Source organism: Rhinoderma darwinii, chromosome 1 (assembly GCF_050947455.1).
Source record: "Rhinoderma darwinii isolate aRhiDar2 chromosome 1, aRhiDar2.hap1, whole genome shotgun sequence".
In the NCBI taxonomy this organism is placed as follows: Eukaryota; Metazoa; Chordata; class Amphibia; order Anura; family Rhinodermatidae; genus Rhinoderma; species Rhinoderma darwinii.
The window spans coordinates 370,201,181-370,212,928 of NC_134687.1; the positions used below are offsets into that span (position 1 = coordinate 370,201,181).

The 11,748-nt window shown below is 41.5% G+C and overlaps 1 protein-coding gene across 2 annotated transcripts in view; it reads right to left on the bottom strand.

The window, feature by feature from the left end:
• DOCK8 (dedicator of cytokinesis 8) overlaps positions 1–11,748 on the bottom strand; it is a 175,138-nt gene that overhangs the window by 72,374 nt on the left and 91,016 nt on the right. For both annotated transcript variants that reach the window (XM_075827721.1, XM_075827730.1), the window contains 4 exons: positions 11,591–11,708; positions 3,721–3,791; positions 3,167–3,305; positions 2,955–3,056 (listed from right to left, as the gene is read on the bottom strand). In XM_075827721.1, the coding sequence (XP_075683836.1) occupies positions 2,955–3,056; positions 3,167–3,305; positions 3,721–3,791; positions 11,591–11,708 (430 nt within the window). The remainder of the gene's footprint in view (positions 1–2,954; positions 3,057–3,166; positions 3,306–3,720; positions 3,792–11,590; positions 11,709–11,748) is intronic.

The following is an 11,748-nucleotide window of genomic DNA, read 5'->3' on the forward strand; positions in this document are numbered from 1 at the left end:
CTCGCTCTCATATCTCTCGCTCGCTCTCATATCTCTCGCTCGCTCTCATATCTCTCGCTCGCTCTCATATCTCTCGCTCGCTCTCATATCTCTCGCTCGCTCTCATATCTCTCGCTCGCTCTCATATCTCTCGCTCGCTCTCATATCTCTCGCTCGCTCTCATATCTCTCGCTCGCTCTCATATCTCTCTCTCTCTCATATCTCTCTCTCTCTCTCTCTCATATCTCTCTCTCATATGTCTCTCTCTCTCATATGTCTCTCTCTCTCTCATATGTCTCTCTCTCTCTCATATGTCTCTCTCTCTCTCATATGTCTCTCTCTCTCTCATATGTCTCTCTCTCTCTCATATGTCTCTCTCTCTCATATGTCTCTCTCTCTCATATGTGTCTCCCTCTCATATGTGTCTCCCTCTCATATGTGTCTCCCTCTCATATGTGTCTCCCTCTCATATGTGTCTCCCTCTCATATGTGTCTCTCTCTCATATGCGTCTCTCATATTCGTCTCTCTCTCATATCTCTCTCTCTCTCATATCTGTCTATCTATAATATGTACTGAAATGGCCGCATTTTCTATGGCCCTTGGCGCTGTTTGAGTATCGGTGCATATGTGTACAGTGCAGGGCATGCGCAGAGGAGGTGTACATCTCCAGATCCAATGGACAATTTGGTGATTATTTTGAGCCCATGGACAATGAAGTGGTGTCGGACTTTATGCAAAATCTGCCTTCCGTCAGAATGTTCAAACGGTGTGACTGCTCATATGTTCTACTAGTGTATATATGTACGTAATCACGAGGATACTTTGCTATGGAGCTACTGGTGGACTCAGCATAATCATGTATTACAAACTAGTCCATTTATTTAAATGCCTCATTTAATACAGCATTTCCTGGAAAGGGAAAGGTTTAAGGAACGGTATCTTTCCCTTTTGAACTCAGCTTATCACCAGGGGTTTCTGTAGGTAGGCTACCCTGGGTTCAGCTGATCGTCAGTTAAGCTACAAAAATGACTGAATTGTTTTCTAGGCTTTTAAACTATACAGGAAATGTTTGCATCAGATTAGATACTTTACACATAAATCACAGTAAGGCTATGTTCACACAGAGTTTTTTGAAGGCGGAATTTCTGCCTCAAAATTCAGTTTGGAAGCTTGAGGCAGATTTTCCTCTCCCTGCGCGCCGATTTTCGAGGCGTTTTTCGCCTGCGGCCATTGAGCGCCGCGGGCATAAAACGCTACGAAATACACTTTCTCTGCCTCCCATTGAAGTCAATGGGAGGTCAGAGGAGTAAACGCCCGAAGATAGGGCATGTCGCCTCCGCCTCCTATTGAAATCAATGGGAGGCATTTTTCGGGCCGTTTTTGACTAGTTTGTTGGCGCGGTTTCCGCATCAAAAAACTCGTAAAAAAAACTCAGTGTGAACATAGCCTTAGGGTCTGTTCACATCAGCGCTGCCCTTCCTTTGAGGGGTTCTGTTTGAGGTTTCCCAGTGCACTATTGATTCCGTCAAAACAATGGAACCCTGCCACAAGGTGACCAACGGAAACCATTAACAACGTTTCCTACACAATTGAGATCAATGGTGAGGGAAACGGAAGCTAAGGTTTCCGTTTGCATTTCCGTTGAGGGGTTCACCTGACGGAAACCTCAGATGGAACCCCTCAACGGAAGGGCACTGCTGATGTGAACAGGCCCGAAAAAATATATAACCACAAAGAGTCAAGCTACAGTATATGTTTTTTGTTAATGTACTGCAAAGTGCAAAAATTTGCATATGCAGTTTATTGGCGTCCTGGGAAACACACCAATTTGCTAAGCCTTAGGTGTTCATAGCATGTCGGAGGTATTGTACATTGATGAACCTTATGAAAGGTGATATAACACTTCTAGTATAAAGCCACTCTACTTCTCGTCTCCAAGACACCCAGAATCAGTAAGGGAGCATTGCTGTACAGCTCCTATTCCGATCAACATTGCTGCACCACAAGTATACAAGGCTTTTTGGAATTGGAAGTTTTACCCTAAACAGGCAAAAAAAAATGCTGTTTAGTTTTTGCCTGGAAATCTGCCATTTCATCTTAATACTTTAGCCACATGCTGTGCTCACCTGAACACAACAAGGAATTACACAGCCACAGAGAATGGACCATGGTGGAACATTCGCAGTTGTTGGTTTGTAGGCAATGGACTCCATACCATAATGGCTCCTAGGTTCCCTTTTGCTTTGCCTATCTTTCCATTGTATACAGATTGGATGTGGCTGTGAAGACAGAATAGGGGTGTCGTATCGCGCAGGGCTGGATGAATCGGAATTAACCTGACATTTAGATTACTTGCAATATATTGACTAAAGAAGTTTTCTATTAAAACCTATTTTATCAGAGTGTGATCATGTTTAGATATCGGAGTTAATTGCTACTGCGGCAACCCGCTTGGAACAGCTATCGCCTCCTGTAGTTTGCAATGGTAACAAGTATGCTGGCTGAAGGGATTGCTCCCTTTAAGTACATGATACTGCAGTCAAATAGTTTTGACTGAAGAACCTACTACAAGGTGCAAATTTTGGAGCCAGTAAGACCTTATTTCAGGTCCTGCACCTTCTTAATATATGATAACATAAAACAGTGCCAGAAAGGTAACTTTACATAGTGTCTTAGAATAGAGGACAATAATTTCCAAAGCACAAAGAATCCTGCTGGAAATGAAAGTACTGGATATTATTTTCTAATCCATATAAAACTATTAAACTCATTTGCCTGTACATAGTAGTTTATCTATCTACCACAACCAGCCACTGCGCTACAGGACAGTCCCAGTTCTGATCTCCACATTCTGACAAACCATCTGCAACTATAGGCTTGGTACCGTTGGCACAAAATGTATAAATAACTGAAATCTCCATCTAGTGTGAAACCTGAAAGCCTGACGCTTGCTCTGGAGAACGTCTTATATTACCTCTGGAGAATGCATGGAGTAATTTGCCGGCAGCTTTTCAGTTGCCACAGGGAGGCAGTAATATCCAGTTTGTAGCCGATCATTCATCAAGATTGGTAACCACTAAGGAAGAAGCACAAATGAATGTATAGAACACATAAAATGAAACGTAATAAAACTGATTGTTTAGAAAAAGTGTATATGGGGAAGCTTTTTAGGCCATTGTCACTTACGGAATATCCAAGGACAGTTTCTACTGAAGTGCCAAGTTTCTGCTGGCAGCTAATATGGTAAAACGTAAACAGAAGGTGATGCTTTTCTGTTAGCTTTGCAGGTAGTTTAATTTTAACTTCTTCATAGAAATCAGGGGCCCTGGAATCAAATAACTGAATTCATAAACTGCAGTTTACATAATAATATAACACACAGTACAATTTATACATCTAATATAATTACTTCCTTTCCATTGCTTGTTTTTCACCAACATATTCCTCAGTGCTCCGCAGACCATGTAATCACTCATAGGTCCCCGCAATAGGCTTTTACGATCTAATTTACCTATTAGTTTTTTCATTCCACATAGTAACGTTTATGTTTTGACAGGTGCTTTGGAGGTAGACAAGTACCCCTAATTATATTCTTTAACAAGTCAAGCCCCTCTTTATATAGCAAAGCTCGTAAACTTCTGCATAAATGTTGTAAAACATTTTAAAAACCTATTATTTCCTCGGTCATGAAACAGCCGGACAGTACAGCAATAAATAAGTACAACACAACTTCCACCTACTTGTTGTGATATGTGACAGCTGTACACACTTCCTCCAGGAATTCTGGACCATTGGACTTCCCAAAAATCACCTACATTGTAAAAGAAACTTCAGAACATGACAGACTGTAGTAGTCTAATTTTCACAGATATGGTCAATGTACAATATCATAACATACAAATCGGAAATAATCAGTGTTTGTATGGATATTAGCCATTCAATACTTAAAGGGGTTGTCTGACGAAGACAACCACTGTTTTTCTGCTCTATTAGGGCATATGGACGTCATAGAGCCAGATTAGAAAGCTCCTAACAAACAGCAGCTCTCGCTCAGGCAAACTCGAGCCACCCATGTATTTCTTGGTTGGCCATTGATCTAAGTGGCACGCAGGTAATACTACATTTTCCCTGCAGAGGCCACTGTAGGGAAAAAATATAGCCAACAACAACTTCTCCTGACGTAATCAGCCGCTCGGGGGGTTGCGAGAGGCCGGGCTCTTTGATTGAGAAAGGTAAATATAGCCAAAATATGTGATTCTCATATCATATGGTTTCGTTGTTGAACATTAAAATGACAAGATATTCACGTGACAAGGACACGGAGAAGAGCACAATCAACCAACGGCATCAGCCATTGTTTTAACTAAATCCATAGCACAGTCGACTGTGCTATTTATTCAGTCAAAACAACGGAACCCGTTCACAACGGTAACAAGCGGAAACCGTTAGCAAAGTTTCTGTCACCATTGAGATCAATGGTGATGCAAACGGAAGCGAAGGTTTCCGTTTGCCTTTCCGTTAAGAGGTTACCAGACGGAAACCTCCGATGGAACCCCTCAACGGAAGGGCAACGCTGATGTGAACAGGCCCTTACACTTTTGTTTTGGCTTATTTTGCGACAGAATTTGCCAGTTTTTATTTTTGGGGTGTATTTAAGTCACGCCCCGTAGTGTCAAGTTACACCCCTTTTCCGCATAGCCACACCATTTTGGCAGCACTTTTTAAAAGCATCTACTGAGTTGCAAACATCAAAATTGCAACAAACTGCACCAATTTGCATTACAATTTGGTGCATTTTCTAGACCCAGACACAGTAGTAAATCTGCCCATTACTAGCCCGTCTTAAAACATTTTATCTCCCTGTTTGAAATCTATTTTTGGCTAAAGAATTTACATCAACGATCACACAATCATACTTGGGATCGCCAAGAACAGCCCTATGTCCCAAACTGATCACTTTGTAGCAGATGGCAGCAATGGTTTGGTCTTTAACAAATTTTAGGAAGATAAGATGCATTATGGGAATAAAAAGGATAAGAGATTAATCCAATATAAGAAGATTGCATGGGTATCGATTAACAATTGCTCATGAATGCATATTATTTACTATTGTTCAGTTGTGGGCTTCTTTTAACCACAATGCTAAAAAATAGTATATAGTGAAATATATCTGTATACTGTATAAAGTAAACTCACTGTACTATCTCATGCTAACCTCCTGTATGCTGCAAGTGAGTTCATGTCCCAATGCCTTAGGCACCAGAAATGTAAAATTGCAACGAACATTTTTTCATAACCTATAAGTATATGTAGAGATTGTAATAACTTATTATTATGACTGAGCCGAAGATACTATATTATTAATATAGAAAATACCAGTACTTCAAAATGACATTGTAACAGAATGCTGAGAAGACTGTAGCTGTGGAAAGGTAAATAGTGTTTCTATTGAACATTGAAGATGATTGATCTCAGGATTGCACTGTATGTATAAGCGCTTATTCCCATTTCGTTTTTTGCCTACATTTAATGCAAACATTAAAAAACTCCTGACGTAGACGTTAAACGTAGGCTGTGACGGATGCCTATACGAATTTCTTTCACAAATGTTTGTAATGCCAGAATGCATGGCTAGCGTCTTAGTAGGCACTTGAATTTAATTATTAACCCCTTCCTGCAAAATGACGGGTCTGGTACATCGGTATAACAAGTCGCTTACCGCAATCTGACGTACCAGACAAATCCTGCAGATGAAGCGGGCACAGGGGCTATGCTCGCTTCATCTTCAGCGGGTGTCAGCTGTAATATACAGCTGACATCCCGCTGCAACGGCGGCGATGGCAGTTACCGACGATTAACCCCTTCAATGCGGCGGTCAATGGCATCCGCTGCATTGAAGTGGTTGACAGAGGGAGTGGGCTCTCTCTGTACCCCACCAGCCCCCCCCATGAGAGATTGCGGGTGCCGATGGTTGCTATGGCAATCAGGAAGCCTACCAACGGCTTCCAGGTTGACCAGGTACAGAAGCCTATTAGGACCTAAGATGAAAAATCACAGTTACAATACACTGCACTACACAAGTAGTGCACAAGTAGTGCAGTATATTGTATAGGGGATCAGAAGATCAGATCTTCAAGTCCCCATGTACATGTAAGAAAAAAAAAAGTGAAGTGAAAAAAAGTGAAAAAAAATGTTTAAAGAAAAACAAAATAAAGAGTTTTAGGTAATAAAAACAATAAAAATCGGCCTGTTTCCCTGATCAAGTCCTTTATAAGTGATTAAAAAAAAACACGGCCTGAACTATAAAAATATCACGTTATTTTTACCACACAAACACCGTAAAAAAAAAAAAAAATTAAAATAAAACAATGACAGAATTTCTTTTTATGGTCACCTTGTGTCAGAGAAGAAGTAATAAAAAATTAACAAAAAGTCGCAGGTACTCCAAAATGGTACCCACAAAAACTACAGTTCGTCACACATCAAACAAGTCCTCCAATAGTTTTCACTAAAAAACCCACATTGTCATTTGCTGGACCCCACAGGTGGACCCAGTAGATGCAGCGGAGATGAGGAAACTTTAGGGCCTTGTGCTGCTTATAGGGCTAGTGAAGAAGTCAAAGACTAGGCAATACTGGAGCGCAGATATTCGGTATAATACCCTAAAAACCCGGCCTGTGCATAAAGGATTGGTTCAAAGCGTACCAAACCAATCCATGGATTATTAATTTTTTTATTCATTCGCCCCATTATTACATCATCCTATTACACCCCGATGTACTCCGCCCAGCTTGCATATACCCTGATGTACTCCGCCCAGCTTGCATATACCCTGATGTACTCCGCCCAGCTTGCATATACCCTGATGTACTCCGCCCAGCTTACAAATACCCTGATGTACTCCGGCCAGCTTACATATACCCTGATGCACTCCGCCCAGCTTACATATACCCTGATGCACTCCGCCCAGCTCACATATACCCTGATGCACTCTGCCCAGCTTACATATACCCTGATGCACTCCGCCCAGCTTACATATGCCCCCACATTATAAGCTGAAATACCAGTAAAACCCCAAACAAAAACTACTACCAAGCAAAATCCTACGCTCCAAAAGCCAAATGGCAGTCCTTCTGAGCCTGACAATGTGCCCAAACAGCAGTTTATGACCACATATGGGGTATTACTGTGCTTTGGAGAACCCGCTTAACAATTTAAAGGGGTGTGTGTCTCTAGTAGCACAAGCTGGGCACAAAATATTGGTAACTAAAATGGCACATGAGGGGACAAATGGCAATTTTCAATCTGCACCATCCAATGTGCACTAATTTCTCCAAAACACTTGTGGGGTCAAAATGCTCACAATACCGCTAGATCAATTTCTTCAGGGATGTTGTTTCCAAAATGGGGTAATTTTTCAGGGCTTTCCAATGTACTGGTACCTTAGCACAATGCAACATGGTGTCAGAAAACAAATTTTTTTAAATCTCCAAATAATACAATTGCGCTCCTTCCCCTTAGAGCCTTGCTGTGTGTGTCCAAATAGCAGTGTATGACCACATGTGGGGTAATGCCATAGTCGGGAGAAATTGCTTTACAAATGGGTGGCTTTTCCTCCTTTTATCATTGTGAAAATGAAAAAATGCAACTTTTTAGTGAAAAAAAAATTTGATATAATTTTTTTTTACGGCCTAATTCCAATCAATTCTGCAAAATATCTGTAGGGTCTGAATGCTCACTATACCACTAGATAGATTCCTTAAAGTGTGTCGTTTCCCCAACTGGGGTCACTTTTGGTGGGGCCCCTACTGTTTTGGCCCCGCAGGGGCTTTTGAAATGTGACATGGCACTTGAAAACCATTCCAGTTAAATTTGAGCTCCAAATGGCTCTCCTTCCATTTTGAGCCCTGCAGTGTGTCCTAACAGCAGTTTACGACGACTTATGGGGTATTGCCGCAATCGGGAGAAATCTATTCTCAAATGTTGGGGTGCTTTTTCTCCTTTATTCCTTGTAAAAATTTAAAATGTCCACGTTTTAATCTAAAAAATGTAGCTTTTCAATTTCATGGCCAAATTCCACTAAATTCGGCAAAAATCCTGTGGTGTCAAAATGCTCACTATACCCCTAGATAAATTCCTTAAGGGGTGTAGTTTCCCAAATGGGTCACTTTTGGGGGTTTCCACTGATTTGGTCCTGTAAGGTCACCCCTACTTTGCTTTAATTCTTGTGAAATGACTAAAGGGTTAAGAAACTTTCTTAATGCTGTTTTGAATACTTTGAGGGGTGCAGTTTTTAAAATGGAGTGATTTATGGGGGTTTGTATTGTATGGACCCCTCAAAGCCACTTCACAACTGAACTGGTCCCTGAAAAAATAGCCTTTTGAAATTTTCTTGAATATGTGAGAAATCGCTGCTAAAGATCTAAGCCTTGTAACGTCCTAGAAAAAGAAAAGAACGTTCAAAAAAACGATGCCAACATAAAGTAGACATGGGATATGTGAAATAGTAGCTATTTTGTGTGGTATTACTTTGTGTTTTACAAGCAGATACATTTAAATTTAGAATAGCGCTAATTTTTGCAAACTTTCTTTCAATTTTGGTGTTTTTCACAAATAAATATTGAATTTACCGACCACAGTTTTTCACTAACGTAAAGAACAATATGTCACGAGAAAAGAATCTCAGAATCGTTACATAAAGTGACACATCAGATTTGAAAAAAATCGGCTTAGTCTTTAAGGCCAAAACAGGCTGTGTCCTGAAGGGGTTATGAGGTGTGTCCCAATACTTTTGTCCATATAATATATGTATTAAACAAATTCCATTAAAGCTTATGGGTGACGGATGACATTTCTAGACATTCGTCACAGAATCCTTCACCTATAGACTATTATTGTATCTGTTTAACGTATAAAGTCATGAAAAGCGATAAAAAAAATATCCTGTGCGTGTGACGTATGTTGCACTATATACTTTTATTGAAGGGTCCAACTGGATGGAACAGCGTGTGCCATATTAAATAAAAAAAAAAAAAAAAGTATACCGTGTATACCAGCCAGATGGACACATGTAGAATGTACCTAGGGTGGGCTTTTTAAGTGGCATCATCATAGATAAAACTTCTAACAATTATTTTTAGTATAGCTTGTCTAGCTGAAGAGCAGGTGAAATGAAAGTCATCTGTGGTTACAGCAAAAAAGGATTTAGACAGGGGTACATGGCCACCACAGCACATCTTATTAGCATTGCTTATGTCAGCGAGAGAACTACTCAATGGGAAAATTAATAAAAAAGTAGTGCAAGTGGAAAGTGGAGACGGTACCCAAGGAGGATGGGGCCCCGGTGCTAGCGACAGCCACCCCCTCTTGCAGTAATTTTACCTGCGTCTGCGTTCCATGCCCTACCATTCAGCACCTTACAATGACGCTGATTGGCGGGGCAAAATCAGAAGAGAGCAGATCTGCATTGCCACCGGACAGCGCGGGAACGGGATCAGGGTGAGTATTTAAAGTTATTTATTTTTTCTACTAAAACGGAGTGGCATTATCTACAGTGGGGGCTCTATCTACAGGGGGTCTATATGTGGGGATGTGGGGCACTATATACAGGGGGAGCTATATGTAGGGAACTATCTACAGGGGTGGGCTATATGTGGGACACTATATACAGGGGTGGGATGCCTGTGGGGCACTATCTACAGGTGGGCTATATGTAGGGCACTGTCTAAAGCGGTGGGCTATATGTGAGGCACCATCTACAGAGGTGGGCTATATGTGGAGCACCATCTATAGGGGAAGCTATATGTACGGCAGCACGGTGGCTCAGTGGTTAGCACTATTGCCTTGCAGCTCTGGAGTCCATATGTAGGCACTATCTACAGGGGCTTCCATGTAGGGCATTATATACATAGGCTCTATGGGGGCACTATCTACAGGGGGCACAGTGTGTGTGTGTGTGGGACACAGCGTATGGCGCTATTATAATTAGAGGTGCAGTGTATGGCGAATTTTATCTTTATTTATAGGTGCAGAAATGATTTAAAGTGAGAAGCTGAAGACATGAGCGAAAAACTGCAGAAATGGGTCGTGGCCGGGATAAATCCATCATAGAGGTCTGGACCGGTGGGAGAAGAAAAGAACTAGAATCTGAGACTTCACCGGTGAGTCACTTAATGTAAATGTATATTCTGCCTCTAATCAGTACTGTAGTCACTGTATGATCCGCAGTGAGATGATGGGTGGTATGATTTTTTTTGTGAAACAGCATCTCCCAGCATATCCTTACCATTGTTCGGACCATGCTGGGAGGTGTAGTTTTATGCCGTACAAACCTATACGGCAGGGGTTGCATTAAATTAAACTGTATTTGTTCTGGTGTTGTATAGATGTACTGATCTTGGTTCTGACACTGTATATATGTACTAAGCTTGTTTCTGGGGCTGTATTTATGTATTGAGCTTTGTTCTGGTGCTGTATTCATGTATTGAGCTTTGTTCTGGTGCTGTATATATGTATTGAGCTTGGTTCTGGGGCTGTATTTATGTACTGAGCTTGGTTCTGGTGCTGTATTTATGTACTGAGCTTGGTTCTGGAGCTGTATTCATGTACTGACCTTGCTCATGGTATTGTATATATGTACTGAGCTTGGTTCTGGTACTGTATTTATGTACTGAGCTTGGTTCTGGGGCTGTATATATGTACTGAGCTTGGTTCTAGTGCTGTATTTATGTACTGAGGTTGGTTTTGGTGCTGTATATATGTACTGAGCTTGGTTCTGGTGCTGTATATATGTTAGAGCTTGGTTCTGGAGCTGTAATTATACAGGCTATATTTATAATAACAAAATTGCAGGGCAGATGGAATAGTTTTAAATTCATTGTATATTCCATGGGAACCGGTATGGTAGTTTTAACTCCTTGAACCTCCACCATGCGGTAATACATGACCTGACAATATTTCCAAATGTATGTTTTTTTCAGATGCAGCAAAATCATTAAAATCAACTTTTAAAATGCCACACACTATATGCTAACTACTCGTTGAAGGGTCATGGGGCGGTGCCGCTATCTTAAAGAGTCACATAGTCCTGCCTCCAAACCCACCTTTCCATGTTTGATTGACATCCCCCCAACTTTTTCGGATGCGCCATTGCCTTGTACTACTTGAGGGGGCTGTGTGGCGCTATACACAAGGGGGGCTGTGTGGCACTATACACATGGGGGAGCTGTGTGGCACTACTAAGGGGGGGCTGTGACACTATTTACAAGGGGAGGGCTGTGGCTCCATCTACTGGGGGCTGTGTGTGGAGCAATCCTCAGGTGTCTGTGTGTGGCACTATCTACTAAGGGGGGCTGTGTGGCACTATATACAAGGGAGAGGGGCTGTGTGGCTCTATATACCGTGGGAGCTGTATAGCGCTATATACAGGGGGGGCTGTATGGCACTACCCGCAGGGGGCACTATCTATAAGGGGGGCTGCGTGTGGCACCTGGGGGGCCCCAATCAAGCATTTTCTATGGGGCCCAGTCTTTCCTAGTTACGCCCCTGGGAGTAGGGCTAGGTGGTTTAATATTAGAAAGTAGAAAATCTTTGTAAATAAACAAGGTTTACCGGCAAAGCACTCTTAGCATCTTCTCCACACATAAACTGTATTTTTATTGTGATATTTCTTGCAGATAAAAGTCGATTTGAAAAATTCAACCGCTGTGGATACACATATAGAATGTTTCTGGAAGACAAAATCAAATAATTAAAGTGAGCAAATAATC